At 43.2% G+C, this 22,829-nt stretch overlaps 2 protein-coding genes across 3 annotated transcripts; both read left to right on the forward strand.

Annotated features, from left to right (window-relative positions):
* On the forward strand, positions 1–12,527 carry pi4k2b (phosphatidylinositol 4-kinase type 2 beta). Its single transcript, XM_035636689.2, has 11 exons — positions 1–609; positions 6,407–6,558; positions 7,058–7,138; positions 7,245–7,364; positions 7,580–7,711; positions 8,212–8,365; positions 8,579–8,649; positions 9,121–9,223; positions 10,053–10,186; positions 10,270–10,329; positions 11,137–12,527. Exons 1-11 carry the CDS (start codon positions 267–269, stop codon positions 11,308–11,310), a joined length of 1,524 nt encoding a protein of 507 aa, XP_035492582.1. The 5' UTR covers positions 1–266; the 3' UTR covers positions 11,311–12,527.
* Positions 12,528–15,767: 3,240 nt separating this feature from the next.
* Positions 15,768–21,286, forward strand: htra3a (HtrA serine peptidase 3a). Of its 2 annotated transcripts, none has more exons than XM_035638423.2 (10): positions 15,768–16,460; positions 16,603–16,708; positions 17,130–17,352; positions 17,844–18,038; positions 18,224–18,256; positions 19,305–19,470; positions 20,078–20,128; positions 20,232–20,280; positions 20,481–20,576; positions 20,729–21,286. In XM_035638423.2, exons 1-10 carry the CDS (start codon positions 16,004–16,006, stop codon positions 20,895–20,897), a joined length of 1,545 nt encoding a protein of 514 aa, XP_035494316.1. In that variant the 5' UTR covers positions 15,768–16,003; the 3' UTR covers positions 20,898–21,286. The 2 variants fall into 2 exon arrangements, with proteins under 2 accessions (XP_035494316.1, XP_035494317.1); XM_035638424.2 differs by having other exon boundaries at positions 15,772–16,460; positions 19,305–19,419.
* Positions 21,287–22,829: the final 1,543 nt, after the last annotated feature.

Below are 22,829 nucleotides of genomic sequence, written 5' to 3' on the forward strand. Positions count from 1 at the left end.
TCGTAAAAGTTCGAGAGTCCGGACTTCCGAATGAGCACATGAAGGCAGCACCAGCCAACATCGGTCTTTTATTCAGCGCATGCGTACTGGGCTAAGGAGGAAGCGGAGCAGACGGGCTAGAAGGATTATGTGGACAGAAGCGAAAGCAGCTGCTTTCAAATAATTTATCTGGGGCTTTGTGTACCTTTTCAAAATGGAATTCTGACAACTTGAAGAAAAGCCGGGTGGGATTTACTCCAATTGTATGTATTAAAACCTGAGTGACGATGATGTCAGAATGCGACCCGACAGAGACCAGCGAGCTGGACGCAGGAGCCACAGCGGTGTCTGCGCCGGAGTCCAACTTTCACTCCACGGACTCTCCGAGCGGTTTGTTTGACAGGAGCCGGACCGGCCTGGGGCTCGCGGCGAACCCCGGAGTCGCCGTTCGTATTTCGGACTCGTGCGAGAGCGTCCTGACCGAGCTTGAGACGGACGGCTCCGGCGAAGAGGCGCTGTTGCTGCCGTGCTTAGCAGGAGGCTCGTCGTCTCCGCGCGGCGTGCGGGAGAAGCGGGGCAGGCGGAGCCGGCACAGCTCGTCGTCGGATAAAGACACCTTGGCCTCCCCAGGTAATTGTTTTTTTTTGTTAGATCGAGGCCCCTTCGGTAGATCTGATTGTCGCAAGTACTGGTGTGTAAACAGGCAGTTCGGTTCACAGCGCACACGCTCAGTGAGGATATGTCCCGGGGATATGACCCGTTCTATTGTCACACAGTCCGGCGCAGAACACCACCGGCTCACAACTGGGAGCTGTCGAGATGACAGTGAAGGCAACGTGTCCTAAAATGTTGACCTGTTACGCGTTGAGCCTTCTGGGCAGTGCTGACCACACACACACACACACACACACACACACACACACACGCACGCACACACCGGGGCCCTTTGCCTGGTTTTTAAGGAACCAAATTATGGCTAATGACAATAAAAAGTAGCAACCTGTTGCCCCGGAATAGCCGAGAAGTCTGAGCTTCCCGAAATAATAAGATGACTAGAGCTAAACATTTGCATGAAACACGAAAGCAATGGAAAACCACCCTTGTCATTCGTGACACATCGAAGGTGTGTGTGTGTGTGTGTGTGTCTCGTGTTTGCATTGAGATGAGCTCTGTGCTCTGTGTGTCTTTCCCAGTCAGCTGATCTAATGGCTGCCTGTTGTGTGGCTGATATGACCTGGTGACCTCAGGACTACAAGTCCAGCCACGAGTGCAGTCGATAGTGGAACCAAAGTGTCCTTGTTCAAAGGCGCATTGCTCATACTCATGATGATTGTTTATTTTCTTATGTTTTAGTCGTAATACTTCTCAGCATTTGTCTCCTTCCGTCTTCTACACATTGCACGAACGAGGCGAATGTAATTTTTTTCCAGTGTACTGTTTGCGCTGCTTATCGTATGCATTCACAGCACTGGAGATGTTGTGGGCGACAAAAAAAGAAAGGGTTGTTTTTTAGGGAAAACAGAGGAAAGGTTATCTAGTCACCATGGAAGCAGCACTTAACCACTAATTGAATTTAACACCACTCCCCCTCATACCACCTACCTGTTTTGTTCCCTTCCTTTTTCACTTCTATCCATCTGCGCCTCTTCCGTAGAGATCTACTGTTCTACCAGGGCCAGATATCTAGGCCATGTGTAGACACGCCGAGGCTGAAATCACAGGTGTCAGTGTCCCATTTCCCATGGCACGTTTGGAATAATAGCGCTCACATCTAGAATTACAGCAAAGTTTGTATTACAAAGTAGGACTGCGAGCGCTATTGTACTGCGTTGCAGTGTATGACACAAGCTGTCATTCCAATCTCGATTGCAAATAGTGGCATTGAAATTCTACCAGGCATATCTCCCAGAACGTGACCCGAACTTAACATGCATCCAAGCCTCTGAGCTTCTCTGTTTCGACAGAGTCCATATTTGCTGGAAGCTGGGAGCAGTGTATTTCATTTTTTGGTCACATAAGTATGTAAACATAGGACAAATGTATTATGTGAAATACTATGAATTAAGCACCTGAGCTTGTAATGGCTTGAATTTAAATTGTTGCTTCAAAGTTGTCAGTAACCCTTTTTCCAGAGGGCATTGTTTTGACTTCTCACACTCCGTGTGCACTGCAGGTCAGCCGGTCTCCAGAGGTCTTAGGGAGCTGCACTTTCCCCAATTAACTAACCAAGGGCCCAGAGCGGCAGACATCAAATATGGATAAGGCCACTTTGCAAACAGACACGCAAACAATCTGTAGTCCAGTGGAGCGAAGAGTTTTTGGAGAGCGGAAGAGTGAGTGAGTGAGTGAGTGAGTGAGTGAGTGAGTGAGTGAGTGAGTGAGTGAGTGAGTGAGTGAGTGAGTGAGTGAGTGAGTGAGTGCGTGCGTGCGTGCGTGCGTGCGTGCGTGCGTGCGTGCGTGCGTGCGTGCGTGCGTGCGTGCGTGCGTGCGTGCGTGCGTGCGTGCGTGCGTGTACGCGTGTGCTTTGACTCTGACTCTGACTCTGACTCTGGCCTTTCTGCAGGGTGAGAATAGTGAAAAGGGAGGAACCGAGAGTCATGTCTGTCTCCTTCAGTCACACTACACAATGACATTATCATAGACTATACTTAAACAATGGAGATAAAATATTATGTCATCTCTGCCTCTCTTTTTCACACACACACACACACACACAGAGAAAATCAAAATGAAAATTGCAGACGACCTGGGGGCCTTTCTCAAAATTTATCTCTGTGTAGACACCGTATTATTTCCACATATAAGTCGAGATGGAGCTGCTTTTGAATCACAACCAGCTTCAAGAGACACCATAAAGTTCCCCTCAGGGCTTTGTGTCTTGTTGCAGGGTAACACGTGACCAATTACGACTGGAAAACTTTAGGTTAAAGACGGTATGACTCTCGCACACACTCACACAAATGACAGTAATGGAGTCGGCCTGTCATGATAATTACGTTCTCGACTTATCGTACAATACATGAATATGAACTCAATCCTTTTTATTGACCTCAATAATAGTAATTCTGTCTATTATATGTTTGTTGACATAAGAATAAATGTCAACAACAGTCCAACAAGTCTTGCTGCTTCTATCCTCTCCTCTGTCGTCATCGTATGATTAATCAATTACTGGTTTGGTCTATAAAATGTCAGAAAATATGGATTTTTTAGTATTTTTGAAAAGGCATCATGTCTTCAAATTGCTTGTTTTGGCTGAGGCCTAAACGGGAATCTAAACTTTTGTTAACATATCTCTCAGCAGCACAGAAATCGGGTAGGACTTGCACCAAAAGGGCCTATACTACAAGCTCACATGATCCAGTATCAAAAAATTGTCAAAATATGACAATAATATTGTTTATCGTAATATCTCTGGGGACAATATATCGTGCAACAAAAAGTAGTTATCATTACAGGCCTATCATGGATTTGGGAGACTCTACAGATTTAACCTGTGTGCGGCAGTTTACCTTCTCTTTGAGTCTTCTTTTGAAAGAGCGCCGCAGTGCTACAGTATGATCCAACCCATGGGTGGATCATACCGTAGCACTGCGACAGTTGCTGTACTTTTATGGCACAATTATTGTGCCACATTAGTGAGCGCGCAGTCAGACTCTTCTGAGCTCACAGTGGGACTCTCGAGCAGAAGATATTAATCTGACCAAAGAAAAAGTTGTCGTGTGCGCGCTCAACTCTGCCTACACGCTCGCTCAATCTCTGATCTGTGTGCACCCGCACGCTCGCGCACAGTGTCTCTGCGCTCTCGACATCTAGTGTGCGCTCGCAACAGCCTCATTAAAAATGCACCAAAAATACAGCCAATCACTGCCTGGGGGGAGCTCCCTAGCCCCAGTCTATAATTGGGTGGTTTTCGAGGGATTTTCATCGATGGACGTATTTTGCGAGAGAAAGAGGTTTTTATACGAGAAAGAGAGGGATTTTAAGATACAAATAATACAGAATGATTGAAAATAACACCACAAAAATTCCGCCACAGCCCCAGGTGATTAGAGATTTTTGCGTTTGTTTCTTATTTGCGGCGCCCATGGTCCATGGTTGAAAATCCCTCGAAAAACCATCCAATCATAGACTGGGGCTAGGGAGCAATTCTAATTGGCTGCTTACATCCAGGCTTGAAGCAGCTCCCCCCAGCCTGTGATTGGCTGTCTTTTTTTTTGTTCAGGACAATTTTTTCTTTGGTCACATTAATATCTTCTGCTCTAGAGTCCCACTGTGTGCTCAGAAGAGTCGGACTGCGAGCTCACTAATGTGGCACGATAATTGCGCCATATGCTTTCAGGCCTCCTCTCAATGAGTTGTTTAGCTAGTAACAAAGACAGCACAAAATACAAGTGCAGCTTATCTGGAAAAATTGTCACGGTTCTGCCTATTGGGTGCACCTCACGCAAAAACCTTGTGGCTTTGCAAGAGAGATGTCGGTGCTAATGTTTTTGGTCTTTGGATGGATGGAAAATACACTGTCCTTGAAGATGCAAACCCAGTGCAGGAACAAAAAAACAGCAGCTGGAACAACATCAGAGAGACCCCCAGTGAAGTAAAAGGTCCAATGTGATTTTTTTCCCCCCCTCTGTAACACTTCTTTTATTTGGACATTTACCTCAAGGTGGTTCAGTCTAGGATGGTTTTACACCAGAGCCGCTGAGAGAGAGAGCAGCGACAGTAACTCTGTTCACTCCAATGGACCATTTTTTTCCCCAGGAATTGCGGATCATGTAGCCTCTCAATAGTTCCCGAAAAGTGAGCAGCAGCACATCAGAGTAGCAGAATGGACTCAATGGACTGTCTGTGTTGCACTTATGAAGGGTGAGACGTTTAAATAATCAGATTGTATATCAGCACATCTGAATCAAATCAACATGCGCATTAAATCATTCAATTATGAATTCAATTTTACTTATTGACGTGTTGACAAACTACATAGAGTAACTACATTGGCATGTTGGTCTGCTATATATCGCTCGGGATAATGTTTCTAATTGCGTATCAACAACTCCTGGGAACTATCTGAAGTCTACATGAGTCAAGTGACGTGCAAGCATTTTGGACTTCCGTTGTCACTACTCTCGCTCTCTCAACGGCTCTGTCTACACAACTAACAAAACCCTGACAAAATATCTTGTACTTAAAGAAAATATCTACACATCTCAAAATCCTTCTACTCTCTTCTTCCTCCTTTTTTAATTAGCCTCTCTCTCCTTCAGCTTCAAGTGAATCAGCTTGAAAGCTATCTTTGTTTCTCCTTATCTCTCTGTGACAAATGGCACATGGTTAACTGTCCCCCCCAGTCTCCCTTTGTTCAACCTCCCCCCCTCCTCCCAGTGTCTGTCCCTTCATCTCCCTCCCTGCATCCCACTGTGACTTCAGTGTGACTGATCCAGAGCATATGGGGCCTTTCTGTTGACCGACTGTTCCGGCCTGTTTGAGGGAGGAAAAGGTAGAAAGTGTCACATGTCATATGACCAGGCCTTCATCATAGGAATAATTAGTGCCCCACATTGATCGGAGAGCAGTCACATCCAGACAATTGTTGTTAAACTGCAGGGGCAGTAGAAAATGCCTTTTTTTCTGACAAGTGGCAGTGTCGCTCTTTCAGTGTTGTTGCCTCACAGCAAGAGGATTCTTTGGTGGAGCTCCACTGACCATATGGGGCCTCTGTGTGTGGAGGTTGCATGTTTTTGTTATGCTGCACACCAGAGACACGCAGGTTTGGTGAATTGGTGTGTCTACGTTGCCTGCTAATGTGTTTGTGTATTAGTCCTTTGACGGACCATCCACCGGTGTCACCCCAGCTCTCACCAAGAACATGCTGTCAACAGTTCCAGGCTCACGTGACCATGAGCAGGATGAGCAGTTTAGAGAATAGATGGGTGGATGTCTCCAGTTGCCCTTCAAACTGTGTCCATGATGTGATACAGTAGAATGGGTAATCGGAGGAGGAACGGCAGATACGCTTACAAGCATAGAAATAATGGATTAAATTGTTTTCATTTTTGATTTTGCACCTGCATTTAAATGGACTTTAACTACACATTTGTTTTTTGGCTTGTTAAAATTATTTTTTTTAAACTATTAAATAGGTTTTGAAAAGATGGGCCAGATCAGCTATGAAGGCTTTTCGGTTCCTTCAGTGGCTGTCAGCTCAGTGGACACAGATGACAGGGACTGAGATAGTTATGATGAGGTTGTCTCTGATTGGTTTAAACTTTCTTGTGCTTCGAGGCACACCAAATCTTTTACCAGCTTTTTTAAAATGTTGAACCGCATTGTGGTTCAGTAGCAAGCCATTGCTGTTTTACAGTAGCACAGTCGCATTGTCCGCAAAATCATTATGAATTTCAATCATCTTAATTGATTCCCTCTGTAGGTACCAACAGTGGGGACTTCAACCATTTCCCGGACGATCCTGAGTTTGCGGACATCATCCAAAGGGCAGAACAAGCTATTGAGAGTGGCGTCTTTCCAGAGAGAATTTCACAGGGTTCCAGCGGGAGCTACTTTGTCAAAGACCCAAAAGGGGTGAGTTTGAAATCGAGGAACAGCAATGGAAGGAGCACAGACTAAGACTAGTTTCAAATGTTTTTTTTCCTCAAAAAGTTTACTGCACCCCAAAACCCAATTTGTCAGTCAAGTACCTACCTGGTGATTAAGTGTGCTAACTTTATGACTCTTAGTTTACAGTAAAGTGGTTTTGCATCTTGAGCAGAATCAAACAGATGAAAGTGAAGAGGAAGTGAGAAGTTGAGAAGCACACAGGAAGAGGAATGTACAGCAGAGACACGCTGAATAATGCAACCAGTGACGCTCACGTCAATAACAGATAGCGGGAATGCACGATTAGCATCACATTGACAAGTTTAATGTTGTTGCTTATCGTTTCACCGTTCTTGTCCGTGGCTCTTTAATCATCATGTTCTTCCAGCTCCCACAAAATGTAAAAGTGTTATTTCTGTAGAGTCTGTTTGACAAATTTCCTTTTTCAAAACATTTTTTTCATAAACTTTTATTTCTGTTACAGAAAATCATTGGCGTTTTCAAACCAAAGTCAGAGGAACCTTACGGTCACCTGAACCCCAAATGGACCAAATACTTTCACAAGGTACACCAGGTCACGTTTTATTTTATCCTGTAAACAATTTAAATGGAGGCGTAGACCACGTTTTTCTAAAGGTGCTGTTCTCTCCTCCCCCCAAACCTCTCATTAGCTGTGCTGTCCCTGTTGTTTTGGTCGAGGCTGCTTGTTGCCTAACCAGGGCTACCTCTCGGAAGCTGCCGCCTCACTGGTCGATACCAAGCTCGGCCTGGGAGTGGTGCCAAAAACCAAGGTGGGGCTCAGAGCACACACACTACATGTTTTTGCAATTAAAAGTGTTGGTGCCTGCTCTAATTCTCTTCCTGAAAGGAAACACGTATGTGAGTTTATTTAAATCTAGTAAAATTCAGTCAACACCTGAGGGAATATGGATGCGTCCTGTTGAAAAAAATGATCTAGCAGTTACAACTCAACCAATGTTAACTGAGCATCTTCCCTGTTTACCAGGTGGTGTATCTGGCCAGTGAGACATTCCATTACAGTGCCATCGACAGAGCGAAGTCCAGGGGGAAGAAGTACGCCTTAGAGAAAGTCCCCAAGGTTGGACGACGCTTCCACAGAGTGGGATTGCCACCCAAGGTGACAGACGGTTTCCTTCAGGGTCTAATGCCACTTAACTTTTAGTTTAGTATCAGCAGAGGCTGGAAACTCATTCTGAGCCTATGCCATCTCAACATTATGAAGTGTAGGAGTCGTTATTTCAGTCGAGCAGATGGCTCAGAATAGCTGCTGATGGTGCCCTCACAGCAAAAGAAAGCGTGCCACGCTGTCTTCTCATTGTGTCCCCTAAAAAGACGGGCTCATTCAGATAAATGGGTCAGAAATTAATTTGTGTATATTTCCCAGGTCTTTTATACAGTGAATGGATATTCTTATCTCCAGTAACGTACTGTACTTTTACCTCATCTTTAAAAAAAACTGTCTGTCTGTCTGTCTGTCTGTCTGTCTGTCTGTCTGTGTGCGTGCGTGCGTGCGTGCGTGCGTGCGTGCACAGCAGTATTGCTTTTTAGCCAGAATAGGAATAAAAAGGAACTTTAGAATTCAAGAATTGGTTTTCAAAATTGTGTGTGTGTTTTCAGGTTGGCTCGTTTCAGCTGTTTGTGGAGTGTTTTCGTGAAGCGGACTACTGGCTGCGACGCTTTGAGGCAGAACCGCTAGCCGAGAACATCAGGAAGCAGCTGCAGTCCCAGTTTGAGCGTCTGGTGGTGTTGGACTACGTCATCCGGAACACAGGTGAGAGGTGTGTGTGTGCTGACGTGCACACAGCATTGCGTTACCGCCCATTCCTCAAACTTCCTGACAAAGTCCCTATACAATGGTCCCATGTTGACCTCGTCAGCCTATTGGCAAATTGTGTTTGCGCTAGTGATTATGGACAATAATTCTAATGGCTGCAGATCGTTCTCTCTCTCTCTCTCTCTCTCTCTCTCTCTCTTTCCTCCTCAGATCGAGGGAATGACAACTGGTTGATCAAGTACGAGAAGCCAGGGGAGGGAGGAGACGGAGGCGGACAAAAGGTGAGACCAAATCCTCACACGCTTGAACTGCTGGAACGTTGGTACACTTTCATGATGGGACACCGCTTGTGTTATTTCAAGTCTGAAAGGTGAATGATTTTGAGTTACTGTTTTTATCCCACTGACACACATACACAAAAGCAAATGCAAGCAAACACACACATACAAACAACACACACACACACACACACACAAACTCCTGTGTATTTACTGACACTTGAGCAGACAGTAGCTTGAAAATTGCAGGATAAACAAATGGGTTCCCCGGTGACGTTGTTGAATAGACCCAAAACACTATCTGACTACTGCTCAGTCATTATTTGCCATGTGTCGATAAATGAGCAAAGGTTGTCATCTGTCGGTTGAATCAATCAGCCCTTTGGACAAAGATCAATAAAACTGGCCAAGTCACTGTTCATTAATCATTAATGTCTTCTCCGACCTCCATCCCCCTCCCCTCTTGTCCTGTAGGATTCAGAGTGGCCAGAGAACTGTCCAGATTCCTGCATCAAGATCGCAGCAATCGACAACGGCCTGGCCTTCCCCTTTAAACACCCGGACGAATGGAGAGCCTGTACGTTGATCTCTTCTCTCCCTTACATCTTGTCATTTATCCTCTGTCTGTGCAAACACTTAGTCCTTACTAATCTAATTATTGAATTTTTCGTTTCATTGTTTATTCTATCAAATCTTCACAAAAATGGCCATTGGGCATCACGAGTTACCAGAGAACAACACAATGAAATTATTCATCACAATTACAATGATGATGGCGGCGGCATCAAAAGTGATATTTTGTAATTGCATTTTGAGGGTTAAGACTAAGACTCTGTTTAATGGTTAGGGTTAGAATAAGGTGAGGGGTTAGGCATTTAGTTGTGGTGGTTAAGGTTAGGGTAAGCTCTTACTCACACACAAACACACCCCATCACAGTCAGACTGACCATCGGCAGCACAGGGAGAAATCCCGCCCACATCGGTGACTTGTTGAAACATCAGGATTCTGGATTTGCAGGACTCTCCATAATAGATACCACTTTCGCTTTGCGCATTCACACCACAAGTGTACCTTGGACTGTGTGTCTAACACCCCCACGACCGAACAGCTCCAACAAGTTAGTCATCTCGAGATACCCTTCCAAGTAATAACCCCACAAAGTTCGGTGAAAATCTATCTGTGCATTGTTGAATTAGTTCGTACACGCACAAAGTCATGAGTGAAAACAATCCCAAGTTATTCCGGGAATATACTGCGCTGGGTAACTACGACAAATTACACATCACACAACAGGAAATATAGGCTACGGTTACTATATGAAGAAATATGGTGGAAAAGTAGAAGTCTGCTTTTTGGCCGGCGGTTGGCAGTTATGGAAAGCTCTGATGTTGTCCCCTTCCATCAGACCCGTTCCACTGGGCATGGCTCCCCCAGGCCAAGGTGGCCTTCTCCCAGGAGACCAGAGACCTGGTGCTGTCCCGCCTTTCTGACATGAACTTTGTCCAGGACCTCTGTGAGGACCTCTATGAGATGTTCAAGGTACAGGCCTCTTTTTTCCTCTGTTTATAGAGATTCAAATTAAAGTAGTTGCCTGCAAACATGAGTAATTTTCTTTTTTTCAGACGGATAAAGGCTTTGACAAAACCATGTTTGAGAGACAGATGTCTGTAATGAGGGGACAGGTGAGTTTCTTTTTAACTGAATAATTTAGACTGTGCTCTTCCTGTCAGTTTGTCTCTCTCCTTTGTTTCCTTTTATTTTATCTTTTGCCATTCTTTCCCTTTATAACCTTCCTCCATCTCCCTCTTTTCTCATGGTCCACTTTCAGTCACACTATCTATTCTGCTCCTCACTTCAGTTTTCTCTTTACGTCTCTGATCTGTGCTATAGTGTATGTGAATGTTTAATGACCACAGTGTGTACGAGCTCACCCAAGATTACTTACTTCCATAACACACGTCTCTTTTTACAGACGTTTAGAGTTTTTGTGTTCTGTTTAGGTTTTATGCTTTCTACTATCATTAAAGTTGAAATGATTAGTCTGAATCAATTTGCAAATATTTTGTTGACACAAAAAAGGCCAGATCATGATGGTAAGTTATATATCTGTGGTTTTCTGTGGCCAATTTTGACATTTTTTAATGGAAAATGAATAATCATATAGCATCTGATTATTCAACAAAACAATCAATCTTTAGTTGCAGCTCTCATTTCCATTTTGAAGTATTTTAAGGTCTGTAAGTCGTTATAATGAATCCTAGATAATATTTTGTTTCTGTTTGGAAATGACACACAGGTAAACAAATAATCCAAAACTGTTTCCGCAACAGATACGTTACATTTGAATGATTTTGTCTGCTGCTTATCCTCACCACTACTCTTACATGCTACTAGTTCCACCCTAACCCTAAAAAAACCAAACACGTTTTATCTTGTTATTTACTCTGCGCAGCTTCTTTGTTTCAAACATGAATCCCGTTCATTCCCAGGTGTTGAACCTGACTCAGGCATTGAAAGACGGGAAAAGTCCCATCCAACTGGTGCAGATGCCGCGGGTGGTGGTGGAGCGCAGCCGCTCAGGCAGCCAGGGACGCGTGGTCACACTGGGCAACGCCTTCACGCAAACCTTCCACTGCAAGCGACCCTTTTTCTCCTCTTGGTAGTTCTAAAAGCGTGAGGAGGGGAGGTGAGGAGAGAATCTGCAGCGGCTGTTTTTTTTTTTTGTCCTGAAGAGGGGAAGGATGAAATGAGGGAGAAAATTTGAATATCACACTGGAAACTGCTCATATTTTGTCCTGTCACAGAAAAAAAACATGAGGAAGATGTGACGATAGGAATTAAGATGAAGAAATGTTTTACGGAGAAATTGGGTTTGGACCCATTCCTCATTTTGTGAAGAGAGCACAGCATGGCAGCTGTAGAGGTATACCAGTGTCTCCTACAGACCTTGGGGCTCTTTGTGGTTACCATGGAAACCTGATGGGATAATCGGCTTTTCCACAAAAGTGGGCTCTGTTTATTGTTAGGAGGCAGAAAGGTTTTTGTTTTTTTCTTTTCTTTTAAACCCATCCAAAGTACCGACTGAAGACTCTTGCAAGATCTCTTAGTGCGTCTAATGGCCAAAGAATAAGCACTTACAAACCAATAACTAACAGATCTGTGGTCCAGTAGTGTTTGAAAATCTAAAGGGTTCTCTCTAGAATATTCTTTTTCTCTAGGATGATGTTGTTCCTGGTCTGGGATACAAAGTCCATGAATATTTGCGTTTGCCTTGTAGGATTACTAATTGATCTGTAGACGGGCACTTACACTGCTACAGTGTTGACTAGTTCAACACAACCGGGCTGAACCGGCCTCTGCCCAGTGTTAGTTTTCAAAACCACAAACCCAGTGTCTTCAACTCTCACCACTGCCAAACTCTGTTTGTGGGAATGAACGTTAAAAAGCCTCAAGAAGAGAATATTGATGTTACTTGAAAATTCAGTTTGGAGAAGGAGGAATAAACACGTTGCTTGAATGTAATCTGTTTACGGTTTCTACACAGATTTCTTTCTCCTAAACATTTCAACACGAATGAGTGAATGCTGTAATAGACTCTTCTCGTAACGACGAATGTATTTGTTGTTTGACGTGTATTTAATTGCTGGCAAGAAGCTTTCTCTCGACCCTCGTGGCATGGGAGGGCGGCACCCAGTCCCCCCCCCGCTTTATTACACGCTATGTGAAGTAGGAAAAAACAAAGCAAAGACGATATTTCACACTTGCTCGGTGCCGTTGTGTTTTCCTATGTATGCATCTTGAAATTTGTAATCAAACTCAATGATTGTATGAGAACAACTGTATATTTAACAGATGAAAAATAAAATTTTGGAAATTTGAATCTTTTGTTTTGATCAGTTGTCCATGTTACATTTTCGCAGGTAGATTAAGTGATAAAAGCATGTGAAACGGTACATTTCAGACACTGTAAATGTGATGGGCAGACGAGGGTTATGACTTTGTACAGTTCCAGTTGTCACACATTGTTGACATGGGTGTGTTCAGCAGAGCAATCATGACGCGGGAGCGCCGAGTTACTGTAAACCTATGACATGGCCATTAGACTTGTAGACGCACTTTTCTAATGACAGTGACGGTAATGCCTTGAGTCAAAGTGAACTATTAATAACTTAAATTTAACAGCAGATTAACCAGATTAACTTGATGAAATTCACTGCTGTGTATTTTCTGACTGCTGTGCCCTCTGGATGTCTTTAAGTCTGACCTTTTTTTTCTTAACTTACTGATCATTTAACCTTTAAGATGTTAGGAAACGTTGAAAAGCCAGCCCTATAGCAACGGTTGAAGGGAAGTATAGCTGAAAAGTGCCATCACACACGTCATCTGTTTGTTTCTCTGGCTAAAGGCATTGCCCTCACACACGGATACAGTGCCAACTGGAGAGGAAATAAGATATGAAAAGAAATGATGCAAAATGTGTATGTGTGTGTGTGGCAGCACTGAGGAGTAGGGTGATACATAGCCTTACCTAACACTGTCCTCATGTGGAAAACAGTTTGTACTTCTAGAGAAAATCACACACTGTCTGTTTCAAAGTTCTGCTATAGTTCCTCACTCAAACTCCAGATCCTGCTATCTGCTATTTGATGTTGTACAATGCTCGATCACATCACTAGTTGTACAATTCCAGGTGTTAGACGCATTTCATTTGAATGTGCATCAATATGGCTCCAAAACTATCCATGATCGCACATTGGCAATGAGGTTTTCAGGTGCTGTGGAGTAAAAAGGGTCTGTGTGTTTTGAATTCTTTTTCATGTTTAGATATTCATTTTGTGTATATCAACTGAAAAATAATAAAGGGGGGGGGGGGTCTAAACACGCGTTAACACTGGATCATCTTCTTTCCCTGTTGATGACCTGCAGACAGCTGAAGTTGAATAATGAGTAATTATGACTTCATGACTGAGTTAGCCCGAGTGTTTAGACCCCCAGGCCTTCCCCCTCTTGAGTGTTAAGACTCTCAGGTCTAAACACAGGCTGGCACAGGCTGCACAAGCTGCACATTTTTCAAAGTGGATTATTTATTCTTTTACTATTCACAGGGCATTTGCCATTATCTCCATAACTTCAAAAACTCACGTGAAGGTGGAAGGGCCTTCCCTCTCTTTCACATGCAGTCCTCCGTGTGTGAGAATAAAAAAACAAAGTAAAGTCACTGGGGGCAGAGGGCATCGCTGATGTTATGGTTGCAAAATAAATAAACACAAAATTGGATGATATGCCGATTTAACTTTACTAATGATGGGCTTATCGTATTGATGCAGCCACAACAGCCACACAAAGAAAAGGTTTATTTAGGCTCTTTAGAGGGGCAGCTCAGCCAGTCAGGGCAACAATAGCCCATACCTGTGCACTTCCTGGTCCTTGGGCAAGACACTTAACCCTAAATTGCCTCTGGCACTCTTCCGGCAGTGTATGAGAGGTATGAATGGGATAGAAAGAAAAAAATAGCGTGTCTAATAGCAGGGCTTTTTGAATGTCTGTGAATGGGTGAATGTGACTTTCGGGTAAAACGCTTTGAGTGGTCTATATGACTAGAAAAGTACTATATAAATACAGCCCATTTACACTGTCTTGTAAGTGGACGACACACAGATATACCTTCCACTCAGATACACATAAAGCCTAGTTCCTGTTTTAGCCTGTCTAGATGATGTGATCAGTTGTATGTATCAAAACTAGTTGCAAATCATTCCAAATCAGAAATCATTGTCTTCCATCCAACCAACCTTAATTCAACCAGCCTTGGCCCTCTCTCACAAAACATCAAGCCTGTTGCCAGAAACCTCGGTGTCTACATGGACGCTGCCCTTACCTGTGACACACATATTGAAAAAAGTTTTTCAATCATGTTTCCTCCAGTTAAAAATAATCAATTCAATGCTCTCACAACCCACCCTCATTTTGTCCCACCTGGACTAATGCAACTCGCCGGCGGGCCTCCAACTGGTCCAAAACACAGCAGCTATGGGCTTCTCACTGGTTTCAATAGATTGCAGCGCAAACCCCCAGTTTTAGCTTCACTTCATTGGCTCCCCGTTCATTTTAGAATGATTTTTAATATTTTACTAATTATCTTTAAAGCTCGTCTTGGTCTAGCTCCATGCTACATAACCGAAATGCTGACCCCCTACGAGTCAGCTCGGAGCCTTACATCCTCAGGTGGGTACTTACTAGTTGTTCCAAAGGCTCAAATCAAAGGGGACGAGCTTTCTCCTTTAGGGCGCCTCGACTTTCGAACAGCCTGCACGGGGAGATAAGGCTGGCAGAGTCTGTGCCTTCTTTTATGTCACTTTTAAAAACCTAGTCTGTAAAAAAAATATTTTCACAGACTTGGTTTTACATAATGTCGTCTCTTTATATCTGTTTTTATACTGTTTTATCACGTAGTTTTACTTTTTTTTTAACCATTCCTTCTTTCTTTTTTTAACCATTCCTTCTTATTTTGTGTTCTTCTTGTAGTAGAACACAAAATTCTGGAAATTGTAGTACTGTTGATTTTATGTGAAAGCACTATGTGAAGCTGCTTCTTAAAGGTTCTATATAAATACAATTATCATTATTATTATTATTATTATTATTATTATTATTATTAGCCAGTCACAGAATTTACTAAAACAGAAAAAAAAGAAAAACAAACATAGAGTCTCAAGTCTTCACAAGCCACTTATCTTCAGGTTATTGTGAAAGGGAAATACTGAGAGAAAATGCACAAACGAGAGATTCTGGGCTAAGGTTGCAACATTAAAAAATATTCATAATTCTTTATTCTTAGAGCTCATACTGTATTTCAAAAATATTTTTTTTAAATGAAATTGTAATACATGTAATTATTTACAATGGCGGCTTTACAGTGGATATATACATAGACGGGATCTTGCTCTGGAAAAGGTTAAACGGAATTTCTCGTGTGTATATTGTGCGTATTTACAATTGCACTGGAATTGCCTGGTCACAGGATCACACTGCGTGATTGATCTTCTCTTTTCACAACTGACAGACTGCACTTTACACTGTGTTGTGTGGTTTTGTCCCCACTAGATGGTGCGCACCATCACGGCCTCCATGCGTCGCTCCCATAGAATGTCGCTCCCCCAAGTACCTCCGCAGACACTGAGGAGACTTTCGTTTTTTCAGAACAGCATCACAGATCTGAGGAGTGAAGCGGTCAGGCGGAGAGTGGATTTACTTCTCATCCCAGGTCCCAACGTAAAGAAACACCCGGGCTGTTGGGTGCTTTAGAGATAAAACATTAAATAGGCTATGTTCATATAAGGAATTAGTCACTTTTATATGAGCTTCCCATCGTTGTCAGTGTCCATCACAATGCAGTTACTTTTACTTACAGCGGCGTTCGTCTTTACGCACGACCTCGCCGGAGCTGTGCGCACTGACAAGTGCGCCCCCCAGTGCGACGCGAGCTTGTGCCCGAGTCCTAGTTGCCCCGGCGGGTACATCACGGACCGGTGCAACTGCTGCCTGGTGTGTTCACCGCGCGAGGGAGACCCCTGCGGCCGCAAAAACGACCTGCCCTGCGGAGATGGCTTGGAGTGCAAGCATCTCGCTGCGGGCAGTCGGAGGGGCACCAGGGGGGTCTGCCGGTGTAAGATGGAGCACGAAGTGTGCGGAAGCGACGGGAGGACGTACGGTAATGTGTGTAAGATGAGGGCAGCCGGCCGCAAAGCGCAGCAGAAGGGGAGAGCAGAAGTCAAGCAAGCGCACAAAGGACCATGCTCACGTTTAGGCGCAGGTAGGACATGGCTCCACTTGAAGCTGGAGGAAATTGGCCATTCCCCGAACTTTTTAGTGAAGGAGACATGTATGACCATATAATTCACAATATGATCACTAAATGTGTGTGTTAATGCAGTGGGTTCTTCATGTCAGTACAGGTTCGTCCCTTCTCCATCCCAGCAGCCTTCGCTACAAGTTCAACTTCATCGCCGACGTGGTGGAGAAAATAGCCCCGGCTGTTGTCCACATTGAGCTGTTTGTAAGGTTTGTGGTGTGTGTGGGTGGGTGTAGAGAGAGAGAGAGAGAGAGATGTTTCTTTTATCCTTATCTGCCACTGATGTTCCAGATTTGCTCCTTTTATGCAATGGCAAACTGTAGATATGAAATTCTTCATTGCTGTGGTTTATTCAGCTGTGGAAAGTCTGACGTGCAGCCTGAGTTTTCTAGATTGGAAACTTACAATCCCCAAATGCTTTGATGCTTAAACTCAGCTTTAAAACTTCAGAGTGTCATGAAATTTAAAACCTCTTGTTGCCACAACAATACATTTATATATATATATATATATATATATATATATATATATATATATATATATATATATATATATATATATATATATATATATTTATATTGTGTATATAATGTCCGTTAATCAGTCTCTACATCTTATTTTTCTCCCCAGACATCCTCTGTTTGGTCGCCACATGCATCTCTCCAGTGGCTCTGGGTTTGTTGTGACCCACTCAGGCGTGATCGTGACCAACGCCCATGTGGTGACCACAGCTGCCGTGGTGACAGGGAGCCCCCAGCTGCGCGTTCAGCTCCATGATGGCAACGCATACGAGGCCGTGGTCAGAGATATAGACAGGAAGGCAGACATCGCCACGATCAAGGTCAACCCTCAGGTGAGGGAAGAACACATGCAAGACAGCTCAATTATTTTTCAGTCTCTATCTCTTTTTCCATATTGAAATAATGCGAAGACATTTCATTTTCCAGTCTTTTCTAACTTCCTAGCACCGTAAATGCTCCATATACAAAAACCTTTCTGCACTTTTGCATGGGATCCCACATCCTCAAACGCTCCCGTGCCAAGCTTTGACAGTTTTCTGTTAGACACTTATGAGGCCAACAGGAATACTTTCATAAACACCAGCTATGTGACTCCCAGACACAGCGCTGGTGTGTGTATTCTCACACCCATCTGCCACATACTTGGACACTTTTGTAAGCTCTTCCTTTCTTTGTCTCTCTCCCAAAGTAACAATTTCATTTTTTGATATATACCTTTTTTTCCCCTCCGTGGACAATTTACCCAATATGTCTGCATCCGACTCATCTTCTGTCCATGTTTCCTCATGTGTGCGGGTCTTTTGCTCTGTGGGCGCTGGAGCAGAAGAGGCTTCCTGTGCTGTCTCTGGGCCGCTCAGCTGATCTGAGGCCGGGGGAGTTTGTGGTTGCCATCGGCAGCCCCTTCGCTCTGCAGAACACCGTCACCACCGGCATCGTCAGCACAGCACAGCGGGACGGCAAGGAGCTGGGCATCAAAGACTCAGACATGGGCTACATCCAGACTGATGCTATTATCAATGTGAGCTCCCACATACACAGTATTGGAACTGATCATGACCCAATTATTTATTTTTATTCACGACAGTTGTACGTGCAGGTTTTTTCATACACTTTTTGATGTATTTGTTTTCTTTGCTGTGTGTGTCCAAAAACCTGGATGTGACTGATCGGTTTCTGTCTCACATTCCTCTAACTGGTGTGAAGTACGGCAATTCTGGAGGACCTCTAGTCAACCTGGTGAGTAGTGTTGTGATGATTTGTGTGACCATGATCGATTATTCAATAAATATGTCAAGGGTCCTCATTGTTGTGTGTCCAAAAGTGGCCTCAAGATTCTCTTGTGGATACACAATGTAAAGTAAATAGAGCACAGAGGAAACCATCATACAGTTATGGTGATATATTTTAAACATAGTGTTATGTAATAATGCAAACATCCACAACCCATTGCATAAGCTATCTGCATATCATGACACTAAAAACGGCCTTCTGAAGATTTGACAGTGACATACAAAATAAAGGTTTGAAACACATATAAATAAAGGCAAATTATGTGATATGACTCCTACTACCACTCACCCTCTTTGTATTATTATTGCTGTTACTGTTACTCGAATTGCTTCTACAAGTAATCAATTCATACATGTTTGATAAAAAAAAAATGGTAAGATAAAAAGGTATGTTTATTTGAGCTGGCTTGCATCAAAATGTCATGAATCAAAATACAAAAAGAAAGAAAGAAAATCTATACTAGCAGTCATGATACTGATCTGTACTCTGACACAGCTGCTGAGTTACAGGTTACAGGTAAAGCTGCTCACGTAACAGATATTTTCACCTTTTCCGATTAATGAATTCAGTGAAAACTATAGGGCAGACAGTAGAGTTCATACCTCCGCCAAAGCCCAACAGTCCTCTTAAAATCCATCAAGGATTCCCTGGGAAATTGGTGAAAATATCCAAAAACGCAGTATATCTTAAAATGTTACTGAACGTGAAAAAAACAACAACATCTGGATCTGCCCCTTTGTTGGGATTCATGCCAAAATGTGATGATTTCTTTCTTGGCGAGTGTTCCATCCTTCCACCACATTTCGTGGGAATCCATTTTTGCATAGTCCTGCTGGAAAACAAACAATAACCTTGGCGAAAGTAATAAAATAGTAATTAAGTCTGAAATAAAATAATTTCAAGTCAAATATTGAGGTGATTTGTGAGATGTGCCTGAAAAAAAAAGTACCTGAAAATCCGCTTTATTTTGTGTGTGTGTGTGTGTGTTTTTCAGGATGGGGAGGTGATAGGCATCAACACTCTGAAAGTGGCAGCGGGGATTTCCTTCGCTATACCCTCAGACAGGATCAGCCGCTTCCTCACAGAGTCACAAACAGAACACAGCAAAGGTCGGGGGTCAACGCTTGAGCAACCAAAAGGCAAAAACAAACAATTTAAAGGTGACATATGGTGCAAAAATCCCATATTCAGTGTTTCTGCACATAAATGTGTGTATCTGTGGAGCTTACCGGCCCACAAACTGAAAAAAGACCACCCTCTGTTTTTTGTGTGAGCTGGCTAAACCCTACAGCCTGGTTCTGATTTCTTTCCCACCGTGATGTCACAGTTGGACTCTTTTGGGGGTAACCCCGCCTGCAATCTGAGAATCTTTTCTGGTGGAGGCGCGTGACATTTCCTACACGTTCTGAAAGTGGTTGCCCAATCACAACAGGCTGGGCCAGCTGGCCAATCAGAGCAGACTGGGATTTATTGGGAGGAGGGGCTAAAATAAATCCAGGACTTTAAGACAGAGGGTGAAGTAGGAGCTGCAGGAATGGGCAGTATGAGAACACTGAAGTCTTTTCTGAACATTAGACCATGTAAACCTTATCAAGTGGTCACCCTAATCCAAGCATGAACCTGATTATATGACAAAAATATGGCACCTTTAAATTAGAATCCTTAGTTTTTCCTTTCTGGGATCCTAATACCTGTAGAAATACCTGCATTGATGTGGTAATTTCCATTATTTCTCAGTAAATCCCACTGCACTTGTTTTTGTGACAGAAAAGACACGACTGCAGAGAAGACTCACAGAGGAGCCTCTGTCTGATGCAGGTGAGGGTGCTGTGCTAGTGAAACCTCTATGACTGTTTGCATGTTTCAGGTGCAGTGCAAGCTTTCTTGGAGTTTAAGTTGATGCTTTTTATGCTGTTTTCAGATGTAAAGAGGCGTTTTTTAGGCATCAGGATGCTCACAATCACGAAAGAGTGAGTTGTAACGACAAGCTTTCGCACACAAGCTCAAGTTTTTTCCCATTGGCAAGTCCTGAGCATTTATCAGCCCAAATGTAACTCAGAATTCTACCGATGAAGGACTCATGCAAGTCATTTTTGTGGCAAATAAAAAGGAGTAGGCTGAATGCATCTAGACGCATCAGCGTCACTGTGTTTTCTTTGATATTTTTCAGTCTCATAGCCGAGTTAAAACGTCAATACCCAGACTTTGCTGACCTCAGCAGTGGAGTGTTGGTGCAACAGGTCATACCTAACACCGCAGCTGAAAAGTATGTTCACACACACACACATGAAAAAAACTTTTACTGATATAACATCTGTATCTGTAAGGTCATTTATCATTTGTGCATAGTGTGTTTCTATTGCACGCCACACACCCCTGAGCCAAATCACCGACCACAGTTTCCTCTCTGTTTTTCAGTGGAGGGATAAAAGAAGGGGATGTCATTGTGAAGATTAACGGACAGCAAGTCGAGACCACAGAGGATGTTCATGAAGTGTTGCAAGGTGACCAGACTCTCCTGTTGGAGATCCGCAGGGGCAACGACGACTTACTGTTCAACATCCACCCACAGGTTATTGTGCATTGAACAGTAAGACTATAAAACTAAGTTACTTTGTTCTAAATTCAAACAAATGCTGGGCAACACATTAAGGCACATTGAGGAGAATTTTGATTTAATGTGGTCCTGGGTGATGTACTGGCAAGAAATTGTGAATAAGCTATATGTAGAAATATGAACTATATTTCTAATTAGACAAGAAAACAGAGCCTTTCCTGCCAACCTTTGCTGGTCTGATGTATGTATTGTTTCATTGATTTTTTTTTTCTAAATTGAACTTTTTGTGTGCTTTTTTTCACGTACTTTGTGTGGTATGTGCAGTGGTTTGCTGCAATATTCAAAATACTGCAGTGGAAAATGTATCGCACTGCATACTTGGGGAGGCCCGTTTCAGAATAAAACCCTCAAATAAGTTCTGTACTGTATGCATTTGTCTCTGTTCAGTTCTGCTCAGCAGCTGTGGTCCATCTGCCTATTCGGCTTCTTTTGTTTATGTCTGCTTGTCCCACATCCCTCCTCTCTGCCTCGGAAAGAGGTTCTCTTTATTTAAACAAGCTTCACTGACACCTAGACACAAAGAGCATGCGCGCGCGCACACACACACACACACACAAAGACACTGAGCAAAGTCCTTTTACTGGAAAAGTCACTTTCACCTAGCGTCCTGTTTTGGTTACGGAAATCCATCTGAGCCTTGTAGTTACGGACAGGAAATCCTCGTGCAGCTACTTTGCTGGTGTTTTAACTAATCCAAATTCAGTCTTAAACTGTAAAGACAAAACGCAGCTTGGTAGCATTTGCTATGAAATTAAATAAAATGCACTCTCATGTAGGCACACATCGGGTGGGGTTACAGACACTAATAAGGTACTGTAATCATAAGTGGGGGCTGGTGCCTGTGTGGCCACAGCTCATAAACGGGACCCAGACAGAAACTCCTTTCTGCTTATTTGAATAACCACTGTGCCATGTTACTATTGGCTACGATACTGATGGGACATAAACAAGAAAAAGGGGAAAATATGCTGAGAGTGAACAAGTTACCACCACATTACACAGTAGGAGTCTTTCAGCACCAGACTGCATCAGTGGAGCAAGCAGAGGACACAGCTGTGTGTCCTTCTACAGACAAAACTCCACTTGAGCTCCCCCTGAGTTAAAAACATCTTTCACCTCGGCTGAGTTCATCCACTGAGTTCACCGGTGGTTTGTGGTCTGGCTGCTGTTATGCTAAAATTTGGGATACGCCCACTGTAATGAGTTAATATGAAGGTTAGTATATACATTAAACTTCCCATAAAGCCCCTTGAGTTGATCCCCTGTTGAATTCACACAGCTATAAATCTATCACCATCTAGAGGCCAAATGGTGTCAAGTCTGGTTTAAATTAAACATATTTGTGATTCCCAAACAAACCAGAGGATGGCGTGTTGGATTTAAAAAAAGAAGAAGAAAAAAAAAAGCCCCTTGCATATCAACTGCTCAGATTCAAATTATAAGACTGTATATGCGAAGCAGTCTATATATAGCTCTGGTCTCTAACTGGATTCTTTTGAAGTTAAAGTAGAGGGCATAGTAAAACTGCATGCAGGATTATTATCTGTAGTTTGTCTCTAATATTCAAAGCTTCACTGCTGCTAAAGAGAATCTTGTTGTAATGTGATGCAGATCAGTGTTTTATCACTTGTATGGCTGAATTTCAGCTGCGTTCAGGTGCAGGACAAAAGAAAAAAGGACAACACACACCTCCTATCCCCCTCCTCTGCTTTTCCATGCACACGTCTTTAGTTCTTATTATTAATTCTATATTCTTTACTGAAAGTATCTAAGGGAGAATGGCGGTGATGCTCATGATGATGCGTTCATCACTCAGAGCGGGAGAGATGGATAAAGACTGACAGACATTAATAGTAGGGCACAATCATCTGAGTTCCCCGTGTAATGTCAAAGTTTGAGTCA

Source organism: Scophthalmus maximus, chromosome 8 (genome assembly GCF_022379125.1).
Source record: "Scophthalmus maximus strain ysfricsl-2021 chromosome 8, ASM2237912v1, whole genome shotgun sequence".
Classification (NCBI taxonomy): domain Eukaryota; kingdom Metazoa; phylum Chordata; class Actinopteri; order Pleuronectiformes; family Scophthalmidae; genus Scophthalmus; species Scophthalmus maximus.